This window comes from Rhinoderma darwinii, chromosome 2, assembly GCF_050947455.1.
Source record: "Rhinoderma darwinii isolate aRhiDar2 chromosome 2, aRhiDar2.hap1, whole genome shotgun sequence".
Classification (NCBI taxonomy): domain Eukaryota; kingdom Metazoa; phylum Chordata; class Amphibia; order Anura; family Rhinodermatidae; genus Rhinoderma; species Rhinoderma darwinii.
Window position 1 is genome coordinate 241,190,463 of NC_134688.1, and position 27,639 is coordinate 241,218,101.

The 27,639-nt window shown below is 39.6% G+C and overlaps 1 protein-coding gene across 5 annotated transcripts in view; it reads right to left on the reverse strand.

Annotated features, from left to right (window-relative positions):
* BCAS3 (BCAS3 microtubule associated cell migration factor) overlaps positions 1-27,639 on the reverse strand; it is a 1,147,652-nt gene that overhangs the window by 726,700 nt on the left and 393,313 nt on the right. For all 5 annotated transcript variants that reach the window (XM_075852996.1, XM_075852997.1, XM_075852998.1 and 2 more), the window contains exon 15: positions 5,193-5,457. In XM_075852996.1, coding sequence (XP_075709111.1) covers positions 5,193-5,457 — 265 coding nt within the window. The remainder of the gene's footprint in view (positions 1-5,192; positions 5,458-27,639) is intronic.

Sequence of the window (27,639 nt, forward strand, 5' to 3'; positions counted from 1 at the left end):
ACTATCAGAAGGTGTTTGCACGACATTGGGCTACGAGCCAGATGTCCAGCTACAGGTGTTCCATTGACCACACGACAACACTCTCAAAGGATATCATGGTGCATAGCAGGATGGCAATGGAGGCCGGAATGGAGGTCTATCCCCTTCAGTGATTAGTCGCGCTTTTGTCTCGGACACAATGATAGCTGAAGATTAGTCTGGAGACCAAGTGGGCAACTCCATGAAGACACCTTCACAAGGGAACGTCACACCAGTCCTACTCCCGGGATTATGGTGTGGAGTGGCATAATGTACGGTAGCTGGGCACCTCTAATCTTCAATTCAGGTAAACTAACAGCTCGGTGTTACATTGATTTGGTCGTGGGACCAGTAGTACGGCCATTTCTCCAAAGTGTCCCAGAAGCTGTTTTTCAACAGGACAACACCAGGCTCCATGTTGCTCATGCTACTGTGAGCAGTCTGCGTGGCTTAAAAGTGCTACCATGGCCTGCTACAGACTTGCCTTCCATCGAGCCCCTCTGGGATGTCATTGGTCGGCAATTGTAAAGGGCGCTGCCAGCAGCCAACCTTGATGATAGACGTGCCCAAGTGCATTCAGCGTGGGATAACATTCCTCAGACAACCATTAATAACCTCATTGATAGCATCCCAAGGCATGTACGTGCGTGTATATTGGCATGTGGTGCTCATATCCGATACTGAATAAATCAAGATGATTGGAATATGTGGTTTCCCTTATTTTAACATTTGCATATCATTAACATGTCGATCCTGTGGTTTCCACAATTCCAAAACTTTTCCTTCTTGGTGTTGCAATTTCAATGTTGAGGCGTGTATGTTGGGTCAATGAGACCCTATAGACATGTTCGACATATGTGTCGGGAGCTTTCCCAGTGCATACACTGAATGTACACTGCAAATACAGTGTAATAGAGCTTTATCCTTAAAAACGACAATTGTATTATAAGCAGTACTTAAAGGGAGTCTGTCATCAGAAATGTACCTATAAACTAGGAACAGAGTGATGTAGTGTAATATAGTGTACACCTGAATGTAACGTTATTTTCCTTTTTCACAGGGGTGGCTCCTTTGCAGAGAAAATATCTTTATTCAATATATGCAAATTAGCATTTTGGAGCAACGAGGTCATCACCATTCTCCAAAATGCTCTGTCTTCTTTCCCCAGTCCATACATTCTTTCATTGATTGACAGGGGCCAGGCAGTGTAATAGCCGAGTTCACACCTGACCCCGTAGTCTTCTGAAAACACGCGTGGCCCTGCTTTATAATCGGCGCATGCCCAGTACACCCTTGACGTTTCCCCCGTCTAACTGGCAGTACTGCGCATGCACCGATGACGTCAGACTACACCCGGAAAAGATGGACCTTGGCATCGCAGAGCAGAAGATGGTGTAGTATGACATCATCGGTGCATGCACAGTACAGCCGATTAGACCGGTGAAACGTCAAGGATATACTGCGCATGCGCTGATTATGAAGAAAAGCTGTGCACGCGTTCAGGAGAGACTATGGGGTCAGGCGTGAACTCAGCTTTTACACTGCCTGGCCCCTGTCAATCAAAGAAAGATGTGAGGGAGGGGGGATAGAAGCCTTGCTTCACAATGCTAATTTGCATATATTGAATAAAGTGGATTTTTTCTGCAAAGGAGGCACTCATGTGAAAAAGGAAAATAACATTTAATTTAGGTGAACCTCCACTATATTACTTTTTTGCTAGTTTGATAGATACATTTCTGGTGACAGACTCCCTTTAAATAAAGTGACAATTTCATAATTTCATAATTTCAGATTTATCAGTCAAAAATACATTGAAACTAATACTATATATTTATTGTACAAGCCAATGATTTACACCTATTTGAGAAAGGCACCTCTGGTATATGTCATGTGTTCCAGTGTGCGGCAGGCAAAATGAATATTTGGTCTTGAGTTACAGCTTTCAAAACGATTTATAACACAGAAAAGCAAACTGCTTTTTCTCTCTCGATTAATCAATGTAAAATAGTCACAGGTCGTTTGCTACACATTTAATACAAAATCTACTTAAAACTTCAAATATATTTAGGAATCCTGGAACAGTAATAATCTCCTGTAACATCTCTTGACAAAAAACAGACCCAAATGGATGAAAGGTGTACCCCGGTACTTCCGTCCTAAACTCTCTGTGATGTCAGACACAGCACAATGATCGCATCTGTTGCTCTAATTATTTACAGACTGTGTTTGTTTCAGGCATTCTGGATCCCACATTAAATTTCATATTTGTAATACGAACTACTGACAAAATGCAAAACAAAACACAAAGTAAACACACATTTTCTCTGCATCCGGTCTACATACATGGAGCTTGATTTTGTCCTATAAAGCTCAAAAGAACCAGGTAAAGCTTGGCCAGGCCTGTCTGGGCCTTAATGACCAGTAACAGTTTGTCATTTTTGCTTCTTAGCAGCCATAACTTTTTACAATTTTTCATTGACGTGGCTGTATTTATGCTGGAGAAATTGTATTTTATGTTTTTGAGTACATATAAATTACTGTGTAAAGTAATTTATATTATTTTTTGTAGCTCAAATATAGAAAAAAAAGTGTCTTTTTTTGTTTATTTTTTATGTGGTTCATGTTTCACACTCAATAAACTGTTACATTAATACAGTCATGTGAAAACCTAGTAAGTGTAGGTTTTCTTGTTTTTATACAACGTATGCGCGAGAAAATGTATTTTGCACGGAGTAAATACTTTTTTTTTTTAATTTTTCAATTTCATATAATTTTATTTTTCATTACATTAAAGGGGTTGTCCAGTCATAAGAAATTGATGGTTTATCCTCATGATAGGCCATCAATATCTGATCGGTGTTGGTCTGACTACCGGCAGCCCACCGATTGGCTGTTTTGAAGGGGCCGGGGCGCTGCTTTCCCTTCATTCCTTACCTGCTTGTACGGTGAATCGCCGACACAATTGTAGTGGCTCTAATACTGTGAGCCGCTGCTACAAGTGTGTCAGTGATTCACAGTACGAGCAGTGATAGGAATGAAGGGAAAGTAGCGCTCGTACAAACACTGCGGCCCCTTCAAAACAGCTCATCAGCGGGGGTGCCGGGAGTCGGACTGCCACCGATCAGATATTGATAACCTATACAGGGGCACCGAAAGATCATTTTGCACGGGGCGCCATCTATCCTAAGGCCGTGGTCACTTTTGAGGCAATCAAAGGTTTGAACGCTCGTTGCAGTGAAGTGTCGGCTGCAATATATATACACTGCAGGTGTCGAGAAGGGATTAATAATCCACTGAGGCTGTAGAGCCTTTCATTAAGGGTTTGAATAAACCCAAATGCAATAAAAGAAAATCTGTTGTCAATTGCAACAAAAATGTATATGTACTGAATAAATGGGGAAGTAAAAAAATATATTTTTAAATGTTGGGGAGAAGGGGGTGTTCTGTTCAAAGACTGCTTTATACTAGAAAAGTGTAATTAAAGAACTATTCTGCAATAATTTTTTTGCACATATAATGCTAACTCACCAGCAATAATCTAGCAGTGTCATTGTTTCTTCCTATTTCAGTTGCATTCATACATTTTGAACCCTTACATGGACAGTGTAAACCAGAATTCAGTCTCCATTGTGTGGAGGACTTCCAGTGAACTTTCCATCAAGCTCCACCCTTCTTGTTTCTCTGTTTGTCTCTCTCTAATGGAGAGCGTGCTGTCGAAAAGATAATTTATGTCCTACGTAAGGGTGCAGAAGTGCAGATATATAGTAGGTCCATACAATGATTAGCTGCAGAGATTTTTAACTCCCCTGACTTACACTAGTTGTCTATACTATCTGTGAGTGCTGTTTGCAGAGAAACTAGAGTATTCCTATGAGATGCATCTTCACAATGCTCTCCGTTGCTTCATGCTTGTAAGAGCTGACATGGAGAAATCTATCACAATCAGGATGCAGAGGACACAGTCTGCAGCTGCATCTCATAGGATATAGTGAGACTCTGCAGTGTGACTTAGGGGACATAAAGTGATATATCAGTGACATAGAACTTATCACCTTAGATAGGACTCTGAGCAGTGTAAGTGCAATCTGATGAGACACCTCCCCTCTAACTCTGCAAAACTAAAAGCATAATGGAAATCTTAGGCTGCATTAGGGGAACCACATCAGAGGAGAAGAAGGAATCAAGATGGCATACATCCCAAATTGGCACATCAACTATAACAGGTATACACAAGAGCCTCTACATTAGTATTTAATAATGGCCTATGCTGCACTATATAGGCAAAAAAATTAAAATGTATTTGCTGGAGTGCTTCTTTAATTGCATTATTTCACAAAACCACTCCCAGCATCATAGGTGCCGAGGGGTCCCAAGTCCCTGTTTTTAGTCTGAGAGTTGGCAGTGCATAAAAATGAATGGGACTGTCTGAGTGCTCCCCTGCTCCCGCTATTGGTATCCACTAAGAGTAGTATTGCGAAAAACAGCAGAATGTGAGTGCCTAACGGTTTTTTTTTAATAGTAGCTTTGCATGTGCGGCCAACTCTCTGATAACAGGAACTTGGCGCCCCTTAAGTTGAGCGCCTACTATGACACTTTGATGACATGTCTAAATGAAAGGGAATAAACGTAAGATAAAAATGTTTTGGAACAACTCACCAAGAAACAAATAATACAATTTGTTTTATTAGGGGTGTAAATAGTTAGGTATGCATAGGACATACATTTTTTTTTTGTTGCTGAGCAGCCATGTATATGTATACAGACACTGTAATACTCTTTGATGTCTGGAGCATATGTCAAGGAAATATTCCATTTGCAATTTAAGATGTTACATAATTTATAAAAGACAGCTTCATAATCGGTGTACTTACAACAGAGTCACATATCCTATTAAAACCAACTTTTTTCTAAATGCTTAAAATATTTTAACAAATTAACATTTTTACCAAACCATAAAATCTGGAATGGTGTAACTACTTCAAACAAATTTCTGCATATTTGACTAAAATTTAAATACATATAATTTTTTTTTGCTGTTTGGTGTAAAAAGGGTATTTTAAGCTGCATCTGAAAGTGGTCTAGTTTAAATACCTAAAAACTATAGTAAGAGTTCTCTATGAACATAGTGAATGCCCACCCATGTTGCACTGTAGCCACAGTGATACTATACTCACCATGTAAGGGAGAGCCAGATGGACTGCTGGACAAACCTGGCACAGGACTGCATCTGCCCCCTTGCTTTGAAGTAAGCTCCTGCTCAATCTCTTCCAGACCTGCACTTTTTTGAAAGCGACTCATGCGGTTTACCACTCGAGGAGACATATGAGTACGGACACATGGCTGACCACCATATGGATTTATTGGGAATACGTGGGAAGTGCCACGAAGAGTGCTAACCACCACCCATCTGCAGTCATGGCTGAAACAAATGTCCTGCACCTGAAACAAAAGTGTAAAAAAATCAACAATACAACATGCACAAATTTTATATAACAGTTTTATGTTTGTCCTCGGTATAACTTTACTCAAAGAAAATTGCTAAGTATTTAGTAATTTATAATTTATGGAGAAATAATCCAAAAATACAAACAGATAATAAGATGAACTTCTAATTAACACATTTCCCAGTAGTATCCAGTACAGTATTATAGTAGTTTAAAATCCTATTTAACCCCTTCAGGACTGAGCCTGTTTTGGCCTTCAGGACGAAGCCGATTTTTAAAAAATCTGACATGTGTCACTTTATGTGGTAATAACTCCGGAATGCTTTTACCTATCCAAGCGATTCCGAGACTATTTTCTAGTGACATATTGTACTTTATGTTAGTAAAAAAATTTGGTCAATAAATTCAATATTTATTTGTAAAAAACACCAAGATTTAGAAAAAAATTGCAAAAATTTTCATTTTTCTAAATTTAAATGTATCTACTTGTAAAACAGATAGTAATACCACACAAAATACTTACTAGTTAACATTTCCTATATGTCTACTTTATGTTTGCATCATTTTTATGAACATCCTTTTATTTTTCTAGGACGTTACAAGGCTTAGAACTTTAGCAGCAATTTCTCATATTTTCAAGAAAATTTCAAAAGGCTATTTTTTCAGGGACCAGTTCAGTTCTGAAGTGGCTATGAGGGCCTTATATATTAGAAAGTCCCCATAAATCACCCCATTTTGAAAACTGCACCCCTCAAAGTATTCAAAACAGCATTCAGAAAATGTTTTAACCCTTTAGGCGTTTCACAGGAATTAAAGCAATGTAGAGGTGAAATTTACAAATTTCATTTTTTTTTGCCAAAATTCATTTGTAATACATTTTTTTCTGTACCACAGACGGTTTTACCCAAGAAACGCAACTCAATACTTATTGCCCAGATTCTGCAGTTTTTAGAAATATCCCACATGTGGCCCTAGTGCGCTAATGGACTAAAACACCGGCCTCAGAAGCAAAGGAGCACCTAGAGGATTTTGGGGCTTCATTTTTTTAGAATATATTTTAGGCACCATGTCAGGTTTGAATAGGTCTTGTGGTGCCAAAACAGTAAAGACCCCCAAAAGTGACCCCATTTTGGAAACTACACCCCTCAAGAAATGTATCTAAGGGTATAGTTAGCATTTTGAACCCACAGTTTTTTTGCTAAATTTATTTGAATTAGTATGTGAAGATGAAAATCTATTTTTTTTCTGAAAAAACATAGAAATTATAAAATTTTTACAAGGAATAAAGTAGAAAAAACACCCCAACATATGTAAAGCAATTTCTTACGATTATAGCAATACCCCATATGTGGTAATAAACTGCTGTTTGGACCCACAGCAGGGCTCAGAATGGAAGGAGCGCCATTTGGATTTTGGATTTCTGATTTTGCTGGAATAGTTTTCAGTGCCGTGTCGCGTTTTCAATGCACTGGAGGAACGAAAATAGTGGCAATCCCCAAAAAGTGACCCCATTTCGGAAACTACACCCCTCAAGGAATTTTTTTAGGGGCAAAGTTATCATTTTGACCAAACAGTTGTTTTGCTGAATTTATTGGAATTAGTCTGTAAAGGTAAAAATCTACTTTTTTGCTGAAAAAACGTAGACATTTTTAATTTTTACAAGGAATAAAGGAGAAACAGCACCACAACATTTGTAAAACAATTTCTCCCGACTACGTAAATACGCCATATGTGGTAATAAAGTGCTGTTTGGACCCAGAGCGGAGCTTAGAAGGCAAGGAGCGCTATTTGGCTTTTGGAGCTCAAATTTAGCTGGAATAGTTTTTGGGTGTCATGTCAAATTTGCAAAGCCCCCGAGGGACCCAAACAGTGGACGCCCCCCAAAAGTAACCCCATTTGGAAAACTACAGCACTTAAGGAATCTATATAGGGGTATAGTGAGCATTTAAACCCCACACGTCTTTTGCAGAATTTATTAGAATTAGGCCGTGAAAATGAATATCAACATTATTTCCACTAAAATGTAGAATTTTTTCAATTTCACGAAGGATAAAGGAGAAAAAGCCGCCCAACATTTGTAAAGCAATTTCTCCCGAGTACGGCTATAACCCACATGTGATCATAAATGCTTTTTCATTAGAAAGTAATTAACCCATTTCGGACTGATCCATGTTTTGCTTTTTCTTTTTAATTATTCCCTCCCCGCTTTCCGAGAGCCATAACTGTTTTATTTTTCCGTCAATAGAGCGGTGTGAGGGCTTATTTTTTGCGGGACGAGCTGTACTTAATGGTACAATTTTTTGGTACATACAACTTTTTTAGCACTTTTTATTACATTTTTGGTAGAGCCAAAAAACAGCGGATTTGCCGCTTTAAATTCTTTATTTTTCACGGCGATCACCGTGCGAGTTAAAGAATGGTATATTATAATAGCTTGGACTTTTATGGACGCAACCAATTTTGTGTATTTTTTTTAATTTTTTTACATTACTTTAGAGAAAAAATTTGAAAAGATTGTTTTTTTGGACTTTAAATATTTATTACATTTTTTCTACTAATAATAACTATTTACTTTTGTTTTGTATTGCAGTATATTGTCATTTTTACATGCTCCTGTAACAGCGCGATTGCTGTTTCTGTCCGTTAGTCCCGGGTGTCAGCTGTAATACACAGCTGACACCCGCAGCGTATGGCACGGGCTCAGTGAGTAAGACGCTCCATACATCACCCCCCACACCACGACATGCTATTAAGTCATTGTGCGCGAAAGGTTTCATGCGCAGCGGATGGTGCAAAGTGAAAATTACAATTTTCGACTGATGTGCCATTTTAGTGCACTATATGTTGTGCCCAGTTTGTGCCACAAATAAAATACTAACCGGGTTCTCCCGGGTATGGCGATGCCATATCGGTAGACGTAAACGGCTGTTTGGGCACGCTGTAGGGCTCAGAAGGAAGGGAGCGCCATTTGGCTTTTGGAGCACAGATTTAGCTTGGTAGTAGCTTTGGCGTTTTGCTGGTATTTCAGTTTATATAATGTGGGGGTACATGTAGGCTGGGCAGAGTACATCAGGGGCATAATAAGAGGGTATAATAATGGGGTAAATAAATAATAATCTGCAGATATGTGGCCAGTGTCGCACTTATAAATGGCTCCCGATCTTATCCGCTTTTGGAACACTCTGCACATTTTGCATCGCTATATTCTGGGAGCCAGAACTTTTTTTATTTTTTCACCACCGGAGCCGTTTGAGGGCTTATTCTTTGCAGGACAATCTGTCGTTTTCATTGGTACTATTTTGGGGTACATACGATTTTTTTTTATCACTTTTTATTCCATTTTTCGTCAAGCCAGGTGACCAAAAACCATCAATTCTGACAATGATTTTTATTAATTTTTTACAGCTTTCACCCTGGGCTATAAATGACCATTATACTTTATTCTGCGGGTCGATACGATTACGGCGATACCATATGTATATAGTTTTTTTTATGTTTTGCAGCGTTTGCGCAATAAAAGAACTTATTTATAAAATAAACTATTTTTTGTCTCACCATATTCTGAGAGCCATAACTTTTTTATTTTTCAGTCAAAAAAGCTGTGTTGTTTTTTGCGGGACGGGTTGTAGTTTGCATTGGTATCATTTTGGCGTACATGCGACTTTTTGATCACTTCTTATTGTATATTTTGGGAGGGGTGGTGACCAAAAAATTGTGATTCTGCCATTGTTTTTCCTTTATTTTATTTGCGGTGTTCACCGTGCGGGAAAAATAATATTATAGTTTTATAGTTGGGGTTGTTACTAACGCGGTGATACCAAATATGTGTACTTTTTTTTTACGTGTTCATTTTTTTCCTATAATAAAAGACTCATTATAGGGAAAAAAGCAGTTCTTGTTTATGTCACTTATAACTTTTATTTTTACACTTTTTTTTAAATATTTTTATTCTTTTTTTTACTTTCTTTACATGTCCCACTAGGGGACACTTAGACTTGCAGCTCTGATCGCTGTTGGAATACATTACACTACCTACATAGTGTAATGCATTCCAACTGTCATTGTGACGTGACAGTCACACTGACAGGAAGAATACGACGACCACCCTCCGGCTGGTCCTCATAGGCTTCTGTACATGGCAGCCCGGAAGCCATTGTCTGGCGTTCGGTTGCCATGGGTACCATCGCCAGCCCCAGTGATTTCAGGTGGGGGCTGCCGATCGGCGCTAAACTCCTTAGATGTGGCGATCGGAATCGACCGCCGCATCGAAGGGGTTAACTGCCGAAATCAGCGGCGATGGGCCACTGATCGGCAACAGGGAATGCAGGGCAGACACCCTGCGCAGTTAACCGCCGCTGCGGTGTAGCGCCGCGCGGCGGTTAACTGTCAAAGCACAGACGTAACTGCACGTCGAGATGCGAGAAGTTACTGCTCACCTCGACGTGCATTAACGGCAAGGTGCGGGAAGGGGTTAAAGGCTGTGTACACCTTTAAAAGCATTTATTTATTTATTTTTAAATAAAAATGTCTATCAGTGCATTTGGTGCAACTTTCTAATTATTTATTATGAAAATGTACATTTACTTTTTGACATACAGTCGTTTTGTATCCCATATACAGAGCAGCTGTATCTAGTGCTGAAACCTGTATCCGTAAGGTCAGCGGGACTGACAGGTTTCGTGACAGCAGGTTCTGCGTATTGCAGAATCGAGCTCTTTCTGATCACAGTTTATAACTTAGATGTGATCAATAACAGGTGATTGGCTGCAGTGGTCACATGGGATGAAACGTCATCGTAGGAGGCCGGCCTGGACATAGAAACACAGAATTCTGGGTAAGTATGAAAAAAATTTTGTGGGTTGCATTTTTTTGCGAAAGAATCACAGCTTTTAAACCACAAAAAAAAATCTATATTTGTTGCGGGTTTTACCTCCCCATTGAATTAAATGCAGAAAAGCCACAAAAAAAGCAGCGATTACGCAAATACAATTGACATGCTGCGGTTTAGAAAAAACGCACCACAGGTCAATTTCTGAGTGTTTTTGTTCCATTTATCATTTATGCAGCGTGTGGATGAGATTTGTTCCAATCTCATAAACTCTGCTGCTACTGTATAATGCTGCGGATTTTCCTCAACGAAATCCATTGCTGAAAATCTGAAGTATTTACAATACATGTGAACGTACCCGAAAGCTAAGAACACACGGGGCGGCATGCAGTGTTCACACAGTGCAGATTTTCTGCCCATTTTGCATGTATTTTTTAGGACAAAAATAGAAACAAAAGAAATACACTATCTGGACAAAAGTATAGTGACACCTACATGTTACACCTACAGGAGCTTTTATGACGTCCCATTCTAAATCCAAAGGCATTAATATGAAGTTGCCCCTCCCCCTTTGCAGTACAACAGCTTCCACTCTTATAGGAAGGCTGTCTACAAGATTTTTGAGTGCGTCTGTAGGAATTTTTGCCCATTCATCCAGAAGAGCGTTTGTGAGGTGAGGAGACACTGATGTTGGATGAGGACCCGGCCCGCAAGCTCCATTCTAGTTTATCCAAAAGGTGTTCGATGTGGCTGAGGTCAGGGCTCTGTGAAGGCCAGTCAAGTTCTTCCCCACCAAACTCGCCCAACCATGCCTATATGGACCTTTCCAGGCAACGTTCTCCTGGCATTCACCAAATCCACATTCCATCAGACTGCCAGATAAAGAATTGTGATTCGTACCTCCACAGAACACGTTTCCACTGCTCCAGAGTCCAGTGGCGGCGTGCTTTACACTACCCCATCTGACGCTTGGCATTGTGCTTGGTGATGTAAGGCTTGATGCAGCTGCTCAGCCATGGAAACCCATGCCATGAAGATCCTGGTGCACAGTTTTGTATGGATGTTAATGTCAGACAAGGTTTGGAACTCTGCAGTTATTGAGTTGGCAGAGCATTGGCAACTTTTACTCACTAGGCATCTCAGTGCTCGGCGACCATGCCCTCTAACTTCACGTGGTCTGCCACTTCGTGGCTGAGATGGTCTGGTTCCTAAACTCTGGTTCCTAAACTTTCCACTTTCCAATAATACCACTCACAGTTGATTGTGGAATATCTAGGAGGGAAGAAATTTCACAAACTGACTTGTCACAACGGTGGCATCCTATTAGGGCATGTTCACACGGGCTAATTTCAGCCGTTTTTCGAGCCGTAAACGTCCTGAAAAACGACTGAAAAATCGGAAGTAGAAAGCCTACAATCATCTGCCCATTGATTTTAATGGGTAATACGGCGTTCTGTTTCAACAGGGCCTTTTTTTACGCCTCATTTTCAAAAAACGGCGCATAAAAAGAAGTGCATGTCACTTCTTGAACCGTTTTTGGAGCTGTTTTTCATTGACTCAATAGAAAAACAGCTCCAAAAACGCCTGTAAAAAACACTGCGAAAAACGCTAGTTTGATTTAAAAACGGCTCAAAATCAGGAGCTGTTTTCCCTTGAAAACAGTTCCGTATTTTGTTAACCGTGTGAACATACCCTTACAGTACCACGCTTGAATTCAGTGAGCTCTTTAGAATGACCCATTCTATCACAAATGTTTACAAGGGCAACCGCACGACTACATGCTGGATATTATACACCTGTGGCAATAGGACAGAATGAAACCCCTGAATTCAATGATTAAGAGGTGTGTCCCAATACTTTTGTCTATATAGTGTATACAAAGGAGGGCCTTATAGATCTGCTCTCTTGCATCCAATTCTACTTTTGGATTTAAAAAAATGCATGCAAAATCTGCAGCAAATCTGCACTGTGTAAATAAGGTCAAAGGGTATGTTCACACGCGGCAGATTTGTTGCAGGGATTTCTGAGACTGAAAATTAGTTCCATACCATCTGGGGTTGTTTCTGCAGCATACTCATGGTTTTCTGCAAGTCCCATTCAGATGAATTGGACAGTCGCAGAAATTTTAGTGACAAATCTGCCTCGTATGAATACTCCGTTAAGGACAACACTTTGTAACATTCATCGTTGTCACTTTTCTGCATCGCAGGACAAGTACCTCTAGTTGAGAAGAAGCAGCATGGAACAATTTTAAAACTGTAAGCTGTGCATGCTTAAAGAGGAAATGTCAGTTATCCTGAGATGTCTGTTTTAGTATTGTATAGTATTGCATTCCCCATAATATAACAATTTTGGAGCACGTTTTCATAGAACTCTACGTTGTGCTGTTCCTCTGTTATTCCTCCTACAAAAGTATAAATAAATTAGCAACAGGGCATTGCCAGTTCATGTGTGTCCCTATAAGTCTGAGGCCCCATGCACACGACCTTAAAATCGCCCATAATTACAGACCGTAATTACGGGCTCATTCATTTCTACGGCCAACGGACACCTTCCCGTATGTCTACAGAAGGGTGTCTGTGCCGTAGAAACCTGCCGAAAAAAATAGGACATGTCCTATTTTTTTATTTTACAGACCGTGATCCTATACTTTATAATGGGAGCATGGCTCATAAAAACGGCCGGCTGTCAGCGGTAGTCTGTGCCCATAATTACGGGCATGGGCATGTGCATGAAGCCTGACACTGTACATAGGTGCTGATAGTGCCAGACTATTTCGGAACACGCCCCTTCAGCAAGGGGGATGGTAACACCCAGTTGTCAATTTATTCGTATTTTTATGAGCAATAACAGGAATGGAACAGTGCTGAGTTGTAAGAAAATATATATACCTACAAAACCATAAAAAATATCAAAAAGATTATAATAATGTACATATAAAACAGATAAAAAAAAGCGTCAAACAATGGATAAGGCGATATCACCGGGATGAAACATACGGGATGTAAAAGAACCCACGACAATGATAATATACATACAGGATAAAGTGCATAGTGCAAATATCACTCAAAGCAATAAGATATGGTCTCTAACATATGTGAACACAAATGTATACAACATGAGGGATAATCTTCAATTATAATGAGCAAATGTAAACAGTCAAGGAACTGTATTCATATAGTCTAATGGGATAATATGTATAGGACAAATGCCAAGTTCAAACCTACCCCAAGACATAAATATACACAATAAAAGTTCCTTGAAATATACCCAAATGGATAACAAACCGGGATGGCGCCAACCCCGAAGCGCGTTTTGGCCCAGCCTTTGTCTGAGGACGAAATCTGTTGGGGTAGATTTAAACTTGCCATTTGTCCTATACATATTATCCCATTAGACTATATGAATACAGCTCTCTGACTGTTTACATTTGCCCATTATAAGTGAAGATTATCCCTCATGTTGTATACATTTGTGTTCACATATGTTAGAGACCATATCTCATTGCTATGAGTGATATTTGCACTATGCACTTTATCCTGTATACTATCAATGTCATGGGCTTTTTTACATCCAGTATGTTTCATCCCAGGGATGTCGCCTTATCCATTGTCTGACTCTTTTTTTTTATCTGTACAGTAATACATTTTTTTATATCTTTCAACCATGTGTCATGCTTTGTAGGTATATAGCTTTAGTTTTGGTGAGATGTACCACTCTATAGGTCCGTATACATTAGAATACTTTCTATATGTATAATCAGAATACATGCGATCATGCATATTTTACATATATGCTTTTTGTTACCTACAATTGAGTAATTGAGGTCTACTAAAAGATGCTACAGCATTGTTATTTCATGGGGAAAACAGACATCCCAGAAGAAATGACAGGTCCCCTTTAACCCCGCGGCCTATTTTGGACTTCAGGACGCAGCCACATTTTTCAAATCTAACATGTGTCACTTTTTGTGGTAATAAATTTGTAATGCTTTTACTTATCCAAGGGATTCTGAGAATGTTTTTTTCACAACACATTATACTTTAATTTGGTGGTCAATTTTGGTCAATATGTTTACTCTTTCATTTATAAAAAAAAATCCTAAATGTAAAAAAAATGTTTGCATTCTCCTAAATTTAAATTCTGTGCCTCTAAAATGGATAATGATACAACTTACATTAACCATATGTATTTTTTGTATGTAGACATAATCTTTTATTGAACTTAATTTTTTTAGGACGTCATAAGACTTAAAGAGGCTCTGTCATCAGATTTTGCAACCCCTATCTGCTATTGCAGCAGATAGGCGCTGAAATGTAGATTACAGTAACGTTTTTATTTTTAAAAAACAAGCATTTTTGGCCAAGTTATGACCATTTTTGTATTTATGCAAATGAGGCTTGCAAAAGTCCAAGTGGGCGTGTTTAAAGTAAAAGTCCAAGTGGGCGTGTATTATGTGCGTACATCCACTTGCGTATCATCCACTTCTCTTCAGAACGCCCAGCTTCTGGCAGTGCAGACACAGAGCGTGTTCACATCTGGCCTGCACGACCAGCTTTTTGTACCATGGAACAAGGCTATATGGTAAATCGGGGTATTATACAAAATATCCATGCCTAGTACCGCCGAATCTTTGGCTTCTTCACCCCATATACAGCACAAGACCCTAAAACGTAATAATCTCCGCTGCATCTATGGGGTTCTCCTGTGGGAGTCTAACAAATGATGACGTGGGGTTTTATTTGAGAAACTGCTGGGCATATAAATTAGTCTGGGCCATTATTTTGCATCATTGCATTTCAAACAATTCAATTCAATTAAATTTCATACAATTTTACATTTTCTGTTGACATAGCCATATGAGGTTTTGTTTTTTTTGAGGGATGGGTTATATTTTTAATGCCATAATTTTGGGGTTCATATAATGTACTAGAGAACTTTTATTAACTTTTTTTGGGCAGAAATAGAAAAAAAAAACAGCAATTCCGCCATAGTTTTTGGGTTTAGTTTTTATGGCATATATTATGCATTATAAAGGACATGTTAACTTTATTCTGAGGGTCAGTACAATTGCGACAATATCAAAGTTTTATAGGTTTTTTGTTGTACTATTTTTTATACAATAATAAAACCTTTATTTTAACAAAATAATGTTTTTGTTTCGCCATATTCTGAGAGACATAACTATTTCATTTTTCTGTTGATGGAACTGTTTGGCCCGGTTCACACAAAGTTTTTTGCAGGCAGAAAATTCTGCCTCAAAATTCAGTTTGGAAAAAACGTGTAAAAAAAGCTCAGTGTGATCAGGGCCTTTCAGGGATTGTTTTTTGCAGGACAAACTGTAATTTTTAGGGGTACATTCTATTTTTTCATCACTTTTTTTGGGAGGTGAAGACACAAAAAACAGCAATTCTGGTATTGTTTTTTAATTTATTTTTTACTGCCTTCTTCATGCTGTATAAATAATGTGTTAACTATATATTGCGGGTACGATACGATTATGGCGATGCCAAATTTATATATTTTTTTTATGTTGTACTACTTTTACCAATAAAAACACCCTAAATCATGTGTTTGTGTCTCTCTATTCTATATTGTGGCTCTCTCTAGGAGCGGAATCCCCAGCCAACACCCTGGCCGGGGATTCCGCTACTGGAGAAGCCCCTGGTGTCACTATCCATATATGGACAATGACGTCAGCGGCTCTTTCTAGGTGCGGAATCCCCAGTGTCAGATCGCTCTGTGTTAGGGATTCCACTACTGGAGAAACCCCTAGTGTCACTATCCATATATGGACAGTGACGTCAGGAGCTACTCCTGGAGCGGAATCCCCGCTCTGGCAGGGGATTCCGCTTTTAGAGTTAACCCTTGACGTCACTGTCCATATATGTACAGAGACATCAGGGGCTTCCTGTAGGAGTGGAATCTTCGGCCAGAGGGATTCCGCTCCTACAGGGAGCTGCAGTGGTGCTATTTACAGGAAGGGGGTACCATTTGCAGGGGGGGGGTGGCACTATCTGCAGCGGGGATAATGCTAAATTCAGGGGGGATGTTGCTATCTACAGGGGGTGGCGCTATTTACAGGGGGTGTGTTGCTATCTACAGGGGGTGCTATATACAGGGTGTCTGGCACTATCTACATGGGTACTGTGGCATTATATTTGCACTACATACAGGGGACACTGTTGCGCTATCTACATGGGCACTGTGTGTGGCACATCGTGGGCATTATCTACAGGGAGAACTGTGGCACTATGTGGGCACTGTGGCACTAGTTGCAGTGGGCACTATCTGGGCATGGATTCAAATTATGAGACACAGTAATGCAAAACAGACATGAAAAACTGAAAGCTGATTTGTTGTTAACTGCCATTTTCTCACAGTTCTGTGTATATAGCCCTCTTCACTCTCCCTTCACAGCGATCCAGGGTAACGGAGAGAGAAGAGGACTAATTGTTACAGAGCTCTAGTGTGTATGTGTGTGTATATATATATATATATATATATATATATATATATACACAGTGAAGGAAATAAGTATTTGATCCCTTGCTGATTTTGTAAGTTTGCCCACTGTCAAAGACATGAACAGTCTAGAATTTTTAGGCTAGGTTAATTTTACCAGTGAGAGATAGATTAGATTAAAAAAAAAAACTGAAAATCACCTTGTCAAAATTATATATATTTATTTGCATTGTGCACAGAGAAATAAGTATTTGATCCCTTTGGCAAACAAGACTTAATACTTGGTGGCAAAACCCTTGCTGGCAAGCACAGCAGTCAGACGTTTTTTGTAGTTGATGATGAGGTTTGCACACATGTTAGATGGAATTTTGGCCCACTCCTCTTTGCAGATCATCTGTAAATCATTAAGATTTCGAGGCTGACACTTGGCAACTCGGATCTTCAGCTCCCTCCATAAGTTTTCGATGGGATTAAGGTCTGGAGACTGGCTAGGCCACTCCATGACATTAATGTGCTTCCTTTTGAGCCACTCCTTTGTTGCCTTGGCTGTATGTTTCGGGTCATTGTCGTGCTGGAAGACCCAGCCACAAGCCATTTTTAATGTCCTGGTGGAGGGAAGGAGGTTGTCACTCAGGATTTGACGGTACATGGCTCCATCCATTCTCCCATTGATGCGGTGAAGTAGTCCTGTGCCCTTAGCAGAGAAACACCCCCAAAACATAATGTTTCCACCTCCATGCTTGACAGTGGGGACGATGTTCTTTGGGTCATAGGCGCATTTCTCTTCCTCCAAACACGGTGAGTTGAGTTAATGCCAAAGAGCTCAATTTTAGCCTCATCTGACCACAGCACCTTCTCCCAATCACTCTCAGAATCATCCAGATGTTCATTTGCAAACTTCAGACGGGCCTGTACATGTGCCTTCTTGAGCAGGGGGACCTTGCGGGCACTGCAGGATTTTAATCCATTACGGCGTAATGTGTTACCAATGGTTTTCTTGGTGACTGTGGTCCCAGCTGCCTTGAGATCATTAACAAGTTCCCCCCGTGTAGTTTTCGGCTGAGCTCTCACCTTCCTCAGTATCAAGGATACCCCATGAGGTGAGATTTTGCATGGAGCCCCAGATCGATGTCGATTGACAGTCATTTTGTATGTCTTCCATTTTCTTACTATTGCACCAACAGTTGTCTTCTTCTCACCCAGTGTCTTACTTATGGTTTTGTAGCCCATTCCAGCCTTGTGCAGGTCTATGATCTTGTCCCTGACATCCTTAGAAAACTCTTTGGTCTTGCCCATGTTGTAGAGGTTAGAGTCAGACTGATTAATTGAGTCTGTGGACAGGAGTCTTTTATACAGGTGACCATTTAAGACAGCTGTCTTTAATTCAGGCACCAAGTTGATTTGGAGCGTGTATCTGGTCTGGAGGAGGCTGAACTCTTAATGGTTGGTAGGGGATCAAATACTTATTTCTCTGTGCACAATGCAAATAAATATATATAATTTTGACTATGTGATTTTCAGGTTTTTTTTAAATATAATCTATCTCTCACTGGTAAAATTAACCTAGCCTAAAAATTCTAAACTGTTCATGACTTTGACAGTGGGCCAACTTACAAAATCAGCAAGGGATCAAATACTTATTTCCTTCACTGTATATATATATATATATATATATATATATATATATATATATATATATATATATATGTATATATTTATTATATATATATAAATATAAAACAAAAAAAAGTTTTTTTAATAGTGATTAGTCTGCTCATAATAAAAATTAAAAACACTGAATTTATTAAAAAACAAAGTAAAAATAGTTTTAATATTCAAAGCGGTTCTAAAGATCTTATTGTTTAAAGAAGTGCATATCAAAAATAGAAAATTTGACCTGGACACAGGGGCATCAATGACCCTTGGTCATTAAAGGGTTAATTTTTATTTTGGAAAACATGCAACTTTGTGATAATTTTTTATTCCATTATACTGTATAGAGGCAAGGTGATCAAAATTAAGCAGTTTGGTGTTTTTTCTTCTTTTTTTTTTTATGGTGTTCACCGAGCGGGATAAATAATGTGATATTTTTCTTATTTTTGTTTAGTTCAGGTTGTTATGGATGTGGCGATACCAATTATGTAGTATTCTTTATTTTTTTACAATTATAATAGACTTGATAAAGGGAAAAAAAGGCAATTTTTGTTTTCATAACTTGAAACGTACATTTTGTTATATTTCTAAAACATCTTTTCTTTTTTTAGTCCCACTAGGGGATTTGAAGGCCTTACATTCTGATCACTCGTACAATACACTGAACTACTTAGGTACTGCTGTTTATTGTAACTGTCCTTTTTAAACGGACAGGCAGACCATGCCTGTGGCATGGCGTAACAGGTTTCCATACATGGCTGACCAGGAAGCCATAGTTAGGCTTCCTGGTTGCCATTGCAACCATTGGCTCCCCATGATCGCTCGCGGGGGGAAACAATGGGGTACACAGGGTGCCCACTCCCTCTGTCAACCAATTAGATGCCGCAATCGCTATTGACCTTGGCATCTAAGAAGTTAAACAGGCGGGATCGGAGCTTGCTCCTATTCCGGCCGTTGCAGTGGGAGCCTGGCTGTTTAGCACGGCTCCTATTGTGTAGCAAGGCTCCGGCTGTGATCAGTGCAGGCCTAATTGCTGAGCCCCCAACACGGCTGTTCCATACAAGTACGGCAAATCGCATGAACCCCTTTTCCAGCCATAAAGTACCCATATGTCCTGGGGCAGGAAGTAGGTATAGCGGGTCTTCCAACGATAAAAATAAATGCCCAAATGCTAGATAATACATTTGTTAATAAACTTACCCTAAGAATTCCACACAGCTCCCTTGCTGCCGCTGTTTGGGTTCCCTGCTGCACCTCTGTTTACCTGTCTGCATCTCGACGTGTCATCCATATGGTCGACACTTCACATGAGTAGGCTAGACAATCACAGCCTACAGTAGTGACATTACTATGGTCAACATGTTACTGCATTGGCCCATGAGTTGCCAGCTCACACGCATAATGGTTATCATGGAGGCTTTTAGATAGTGATGGCAAATAAATTGTGTGGAATCTGAAAAGTAAGTATATTATTTTACAATTTTGGGCAGCGTTGAAAAGTTTTTCTATACCTGGAAAACTCTTTCACCTTAAAATAGAAAGAATATTTATATTGCTTTAGATTGTAAACTCAAAGGAGATGTTCACACATGTCGGAGGCTTAAACTCGGATTTCTGCAGTAGATGTGCCAGCACATCAGCACATGGATCAGCCCCCTAGTAATTTAATGAAGCTAATTTGCTGCTTTACTATCTTTTATCCAGGGCATGAATGGGATTACAAGAACCTAATTTACTTGCATTGGATGCAGAATGTCAGCGTAATTGGTGAGGATTTAGGAACAGAATCTGTGCCTAAATCCTCAATGTGTGAACATGGCCTAACAGGCAGGATCATCTTTCTGTAGGTCTTGTTGTTTGTTGATGCTTATTTGTTTTCATTGTTTGTCATTTTGTGTTTTCTGCCTTCTCTGATTGTAAAGCTCTGCAAAATATGTTGGTGTAATAGAAATAAAGTTTATTATTATTATTATACTTCAGTTACTCCAAAATTTTGAAATAAAGATTCATATCGGAATGCTATCATTTAGGATAATGTTTACTTTACAAAAATACAACTAATCACTTGCATATTATTTCTTAAAATAAATGTAAAAATTATCCTAAAAGTAAATATAGTACATTCGACATGCAAACTTCCACAGCTTACAACAAGCTGTTTATAAGAAAGAATGGTTATTTTATCTTGAAACTAAAACATGTAATGATAATTGCTCCCAAGCTGTATCTGCCAGGCTTTGTTAACACATAATTGCTTATATTTCTAAGGAACTGCCAACAGATTAGCCATATGGGCACTAATGGCCTTTCCTGTTTCCCGGATATGTCCGTTCACAAGTGTGGATGGCAAGTATCTTGATGTTGTTCTTTCTAAATCCCAACAATTTTGATTAAACTTTCTGTTTAGGTCACAATGCATACTAAAAATAGATTATCTTAAGAAGTTTGAGCAGAGTATACCTTTTCATCTCATATGTAGATATAATTATAGACTTTATTTTTGTTTTGGTTTTACTTATCGCAGTTAATGTTAGGAATTGAGAGGCAATATAGTGTTGGGGTAACATTGTCGCCAGACGTGATGCCTGTGGTGTACTTTCCTGATGAATACACAATGCGTCGATTTTACTATACCTAATAAACCTTTTACTATTATCTCAGATCCACTGTAATACTTTTGTCAGCAGCGCTAACAAGACTGATCCTTCATTTTCTTTGAGTTTTGAAGCTATAAGCATTAAGAAGCCAGTTAATATTAAATCCTTCCTGACATACGCCATATATATATATATGGTGCAAGTCGGTGGTGGAATATGGAGCGGGCTCACGGGCTGAGCCCTCTCCATATAACGTACATGTCGGTTGCATTTTAGAGCCGAATTTAAGTGTAACGAGCAGGGATGCCACTCGAGCGAGATTCTGCTTGTTTAACCCCTTAGATGCCGCGGTCAATAGCGACCACGGCATGTAAATGGTTAGAAATGGGGGGGCCTGTAACAATGTAACAGCCCCACAAGCAACGCGATCACTGGCTGCTGTTAGTTGGCATGGCAGCGTCTGCCATCTTTGTACTCCTATGTAGCCCTGCCTCTGCCTATGTAATTTATTTTTATTTACCATGCACTGTATTATTCAGTATTAATATACCCCGGGTTGACATGTTGCAGTAATCTCTTATATACAGTGGGAGCAAATGGTGTCACAATGCATTGTTATGCATACAGTATATACATACATAGTCATGCAAAGTTCCCCGGAATTAATCCAGAAGAAAGAGAGGCAGCACACCAGCATAAGTATGAAATAAGATGTTTATTCACCCAGTGCAAGAGGTGACGTTTCACCTTCTCAATGTAGGTATTGTCGTCTGTAAACATCTTATTTCATAATTATGCCGGTGTGCTGCCTCTCTTTGTTCTGGATTAATTCCGGGGGAACTTTGAATGACTCTGTCTGGTGGGATCCATGGTCCAGATCCTTGAGGCTCAGTACCCATTATCTTTCCTTGCTGTGCAGCTCCTACCTTGCTCTATTTGGACTTTTTACAGTATATACATAGGTAGTCCAATAACAGCTGACTGGCTGACTCACCTCTCTGTCACCTGTGGGTTATCAGTATTTGGCATCTTTTTCAAGTGCCATCTTTCAACATTAGTTGCAAGGTTAGTAGGAGACAGATGGACGGTGTGCATGAATCAATAAAGTACAGAGCCTGTAGAAATATTCCCTTTAACTGAATGACTACTTGGCACTGAAGTTGACATTTTATGGAAACAAGCAGGAGGAGGAGCGCCGGAAGAGAAAAAAAGGCCAGTTTTCTATTTTAAATGACAGCAATTTCATGTCACTTTTGTTGGTCATACTATATTGTACTGCTTACTGTGTTTTTGTAAAAAGAAAAATCCAGGAACACATTCAAAATCTATTAAAGTAAAACTTAAATGAGAATCTGTCAGCAGTTTTGAGGCCTCCAAACTGCTGGCAGAGCAATATGGGGGAGGGTGAGGGCATTGTAAACAAACATTTTGTCTTGAGAAAACTATTTTTAACCCCTTCCCGACATTTGTCGTATGGATACTTCATGGAAAGCCAGTGCTTTCCACATTTTCCGGTATCCATACGACAGGGTGTCGGCTGCATGTTATAGCTGACACCCTGGGGTAATGGCGAGGACCGAAGTTTGCTCCGATCCCCGCGAATAACCCCTTAAATGCAGCGGTCAAAAGCGATCGCTACATTTAAGGTGTTTGCAGCTCATCGGCACCCCAGCAATGAAATTGCCAGGGTGCCTGTGGCTGCAAAGGATACCAGAGGCCTAATACTGGCCTTCCAGTATGCTTAGTACAGAAGACTTTCAAGCCCCAACAGGAGCTGAGTCGGCGTCATCAGTGGTGGATGTCAGCTGTATGTTACATCCACCTGTAACGGCAGGAGCTGGAGCTAGCTCCGATTCCTGCCTTTAATCCCTTAGATGCAGCGATCGAAAGCTATTGCTGCATCTTTGTGGTTAGTAGCAGATCGGCAGGCCTGCCATGCTATAGCAAGGCTGCCTCCTGCTGCTATGGCAACAGGAGGCCTAACAATGGCCTCCTGCTCTGCCATTATGGAAGACGACTAGGCCCCGCCCGGAGGTGAAGCCTAATCGGCTTGCTGTCAGTGAATGACTGACAGATCTAATACATTGCACTACATAGGTAGTGCAATGTATTAGAAAAATAATCTGACAGTTAGACCTTCAAGTGCCCTAGTGGGCCTAAAGGAAAGTGTAAAATAAAGTGTCAAAAAAGTGATAAAAAAAGTTGTAAAAGCTATAATAAAAGTTTCAAGTAATAAAATAAAACACAATCGCCCTTTTTCCCTCATCAAGTTCTTTATTATTGAAAAAAATAAATAAACCATACATATTTGGTATTGCCGCGTCCGTAACGGCCTGAACTATAAAAATATTATGATATTTATTCCACAGGGGCTTTGCAAATGTGACATAGCTCCCAGAAACCAATCCAGCAAAATCTGCACTCCAAAAGCCAAATGGGGCTCCTTCCCTTCCGAGCTCCGTCGTGAGCCCAAATAGCAGTTTATGACCACAAATGGTGTATTGCCGTACTTGGGAGAAATTGTTTTACAAATGTTGAGGTTCTTTTTTTCCTTTATTTGTTGAGGAAATTAAAAAATGTTAGCTAAAGTTACGTCTTATTGAATAAAAAATTTTTTTTTTATTTTCACTGCCCAATTCTAATAAAGTCTATGAAACACCTGTGGAGGTCAAAATGCTCACTACACCCCTAGATTAGTTCTTAACGCGGTGTATTTCGTGAATGGAGACACTTTTAGGTAGTTTCCACTGTACTGATACCTTAGGGGCTTTGCAAAAGTGACATGGTGCCATGAAATCAATCCAGCAAAATCTGTACTCCAAAAGCCAAATTACACTCCTTCTCTTCTGATCCTTACCGTGTGCCCAAACAGCAGTTTATGACCACTTATGAGGTATTTCCGTACTCGGGAGAAATTGCTTTACAAATTTTGGGGTTCTTTTTTTCCTCTATTTGTTGAGAAATGGAAAATTTTGAGCTAAAGCTTATTGAGGAAAAAGGATTTTTTTTTTATTTTCACTGCCCAATCCTAATAAAATCTATGAAACACCTGTGGGGTCAAAATGCTCACTACACCCCTAGATGAATTCCTCAAGGGGTGTTGTTTCCTAAATGTAGTCACTTTTTGGGCGTTTTCACGGTTTTGGTCCCTCAGGGACTTTGCAAATGCGACATGGCCTCCGCAAACCATTCCTGCTAAATTTGAACTCCAAAAGCCAAATGGCGCTCTTTCCCTTCTAAGCCCTGCCGTGTGTCCAAACAGCTGTTTATGACCACATGTGGGGTATTGTTTTACTCAGGAGAAATTGCTTTACAAATGTTGCGGGCTTTCTTTCCTTTAGTCCTTGTGGAAATGAGAAAAAATTTGCTAAACCTACATTTTCTTTGAAAAAATGTAGATTTTCATTTTCTTGGCCTAGTTCCAATCATTTCTGCAAAATACCTGTGGGGTCAAAATGCTCACTATACACCTAGATAATTTCCTCAAGGGGTTTAGTTTCCAAATGCCGCAATATTCACTAGATTCTCCTTTGCTTGAGGCCTGTGCTTCAGTCTATAAGCACACTAGGACTACATGTGGGATATTTCTAAAAACTGCAGATCCTGGGCAATAAATATTGAGTTGGGTTTCTCTTGTAAAACTTTCTGTGTTCCAAAAAAAAAAATGGATAAAAGATACATTTCTGAAAAAAAAAAAAAAAAGAAATGTGTAAATTTCACCTCTACTTTGCTTTAATTCCTGTGAAAAGTCTAAAGTCTAAATGCTGTTTTAAATACTTTGAGGGTGCAGATTTTAAGATGGGATGACTTATTGGGGGTTTCTAACATATAAGGCCCTCAAAGCCACTTCACAACTGAACTGGCCCCTGAAAATATAGCCTTTTAAAATTTTCTTGAAAATGTGAGAAATTGCAGCTAAAGTTCTAAGCCTTGTAACATCCTAGAAAAATAAAAGGATGTTCAAAAAATGATGCCAATCTAAAGTAGACATATGGGGAATGTTAATTAGCAACTATTTTGTGTGGTATAATTGCCTGTCTTACAAGCAGATACATTTAAATTTCGAAAAATGCTAATTTTTCCCATTTTTTGCTGAATTTTGGTGTTTTTCACAATTAAATACTGAATGTATTGAGCAAATTTTGCCAGTAACATATAGTGCAATGTGTCACGAGAAAACGATCTCAGAATCGCTTGGATAGGTAAAAGCATTCCGAAGTTATTACCACATAAAATGAAACATATCAGATTTGAAAAATGAGGCTCTGTCAGGAAGGTCAAAAGTGGCCTAAGAGGGAAGGGGTTAATTACTCTGGCGTTGTGATCTCAAGTGCCACTAAGACAGGCACTTGATTTGCAAGTGCTCCTGTACTGCACACTGCCATTCCCGCCTCTTTACTCTGAGTAATGGCTTTAGTAATGGCTCCTAATTTACGCTAGAGCTGTCACTCAGAGCAGAGAGTGGCACTTACGACCGCCGCAACGGGGAAATCAAACATAGGTATGTTTGCAATGGTACGTTTACTATGCCCTTCCCCTTCTCTATGTCGCTCTGTCAGCAGTTTTGAGGCATCAAAACCTACTACAGATTCCCTTTAAAATGTGACAATTTTCAGAATGGATATGAGGCTTTTCAAAGCAAGTAAAAATTCTGTGTACTGTATTCTAAAAAAAATTATTAAGTCCAACTTCCAGTGTTTCTGAATTGTGTTGAAAAACAGTCTTGTCAACATAATGCAAAATCTAATTTAACAAGGTAAAACAAACGCTTCCGTGTTTTGTTGTTCTGCTCATATGACGAAGCAAAAACAACAGAAAAGCCGAATGCAGATGTGAACAGAGCCTTCATCTTTGTCTACTTACACTGCATAAGTGGCTGCACAGAGCTTCCTCCAGGAACAGCAGTTGGTTATTGGGTATTAGAGAAGCTGGACCAGTGGACCGATCAACTGATTGCCGGGGTGGCTTTATTTTGAGAAATCGTCGTCTAGACAACACTATTAAAGTGAATCTCCACCTTTTAACACCATGTAATTTTTAAGTACAATATTCAGTGATTTATAGTGGTCAGAACCCCGTTCTTCTGATTCAGGATCATTGGAATAGACATGGAGTTAAAATATCACATGCTGGCTGCCTGACTCCGTGAATAGCACAAGCTTAGGGGCTTACTATTTATACTATTTATATATTGAACTCGGTGTGCATGCTATCTTGTAACGCTAAGTCTATGCAGATTTGAAGCTCTCAATAAAAGCAGAATTTTTTTTAAGAACAATCTCATCTAAAGGCATTAGACTAGTAATGGCAACCACCATAGCAGCTCAGTCTAGATCGGCTCCCCAATCCATGCTTCTTAGCTTAGATGCAGAGAAAGAATTCGATAAAGTCTCTAGGACGTTCTTGAACTCATCCCTTCACTATAGGAATTTTGGGCCTATTTTTTCTAATTTTGTGCAACTAATGCAAACTGATGCATATACATCCTTCACTATAAATGGACTAAATACTGATCCCCAGAGACTTCATGGGGGAACTTGTCAGGGCTGCCCGCTTTCCTCCCTCCTCTTCAACATATCACTAAACCCCCTGTTACGCCTGATACATTCTGACGCAGATGTCCAGAGAATTAAAATAAATTCCCAGGAGATACGTCTCAGCATTTGCTGAAAATGTATTATTGTTCCTTTCCAACTCCAGACATTCGCTCCCCTTTGTCCTTTCACTTATTGAGACATACGGACCACAACCAGGCTTTACCCTAAATTTACAAAAACCAGAAGCATTACTTCATAAGTGCCCCTCTCCAACTTCCTGGGCTGCGGGACACCCACTCAACTGGTCAATAACCCACATCACCTATCTGGGGACAACCCCCCTGAAAAAAACACAAAAAATATATGCCGATAACATAAATGCATATATAGCACAACTAAAACACTTATTACACGTCTGGCAATCTTCCTCCCTCTCCTTCTCAGGCAGTGCCAACGTGATCAAATCTGTGGCCTTCCCTAAACCTCTCTACTTACTACAATCCCTCCCTATATGTTTGAAGGGCAAAGACGAAAAGATAATTATGGCCCTTTACAGAAAATGTATCTGGTACGCTGGTCATCCCCGGATAGCCATCAGAGTCCTCCTACAAACCAAATTTAATGGAGGCATTAACTTTACGAATATTCGAGATTACAACTTGGCGGCTAATTCGAGGATAGTGGCATATTGCGCACGGAACACCTCACAACACTCCGAACCTAACGTGGAGGCGCAATTTGCCAAACCCCAGTCCTTACTCTACATCCTACATGCCCCCAATGACAGCCTGTCGGACGAGGTGTGCCTTAACTCTCTGCTTTCCACAGTAATTAAGACATGACAAGTTGTGCGCAGAAGAGCCGACTTAATTCCCCATGCCTCATTATTACTACCATTTCTGGGTAATCCTGATTTTAGACGCGGACACCCTACTGGAATATTTACCTACTGGGGGGTGCGAGGCATGAGGTGCATCTCCGATCTGATAATGACAGATGCCACCCGACCAATAGACTTCAGAGAATTTCAGGAAATTTAATCTCTCCTCTCAAGCACTATTTCCATTCCTACAGGCATCTAGTTATGTAAGAAATAT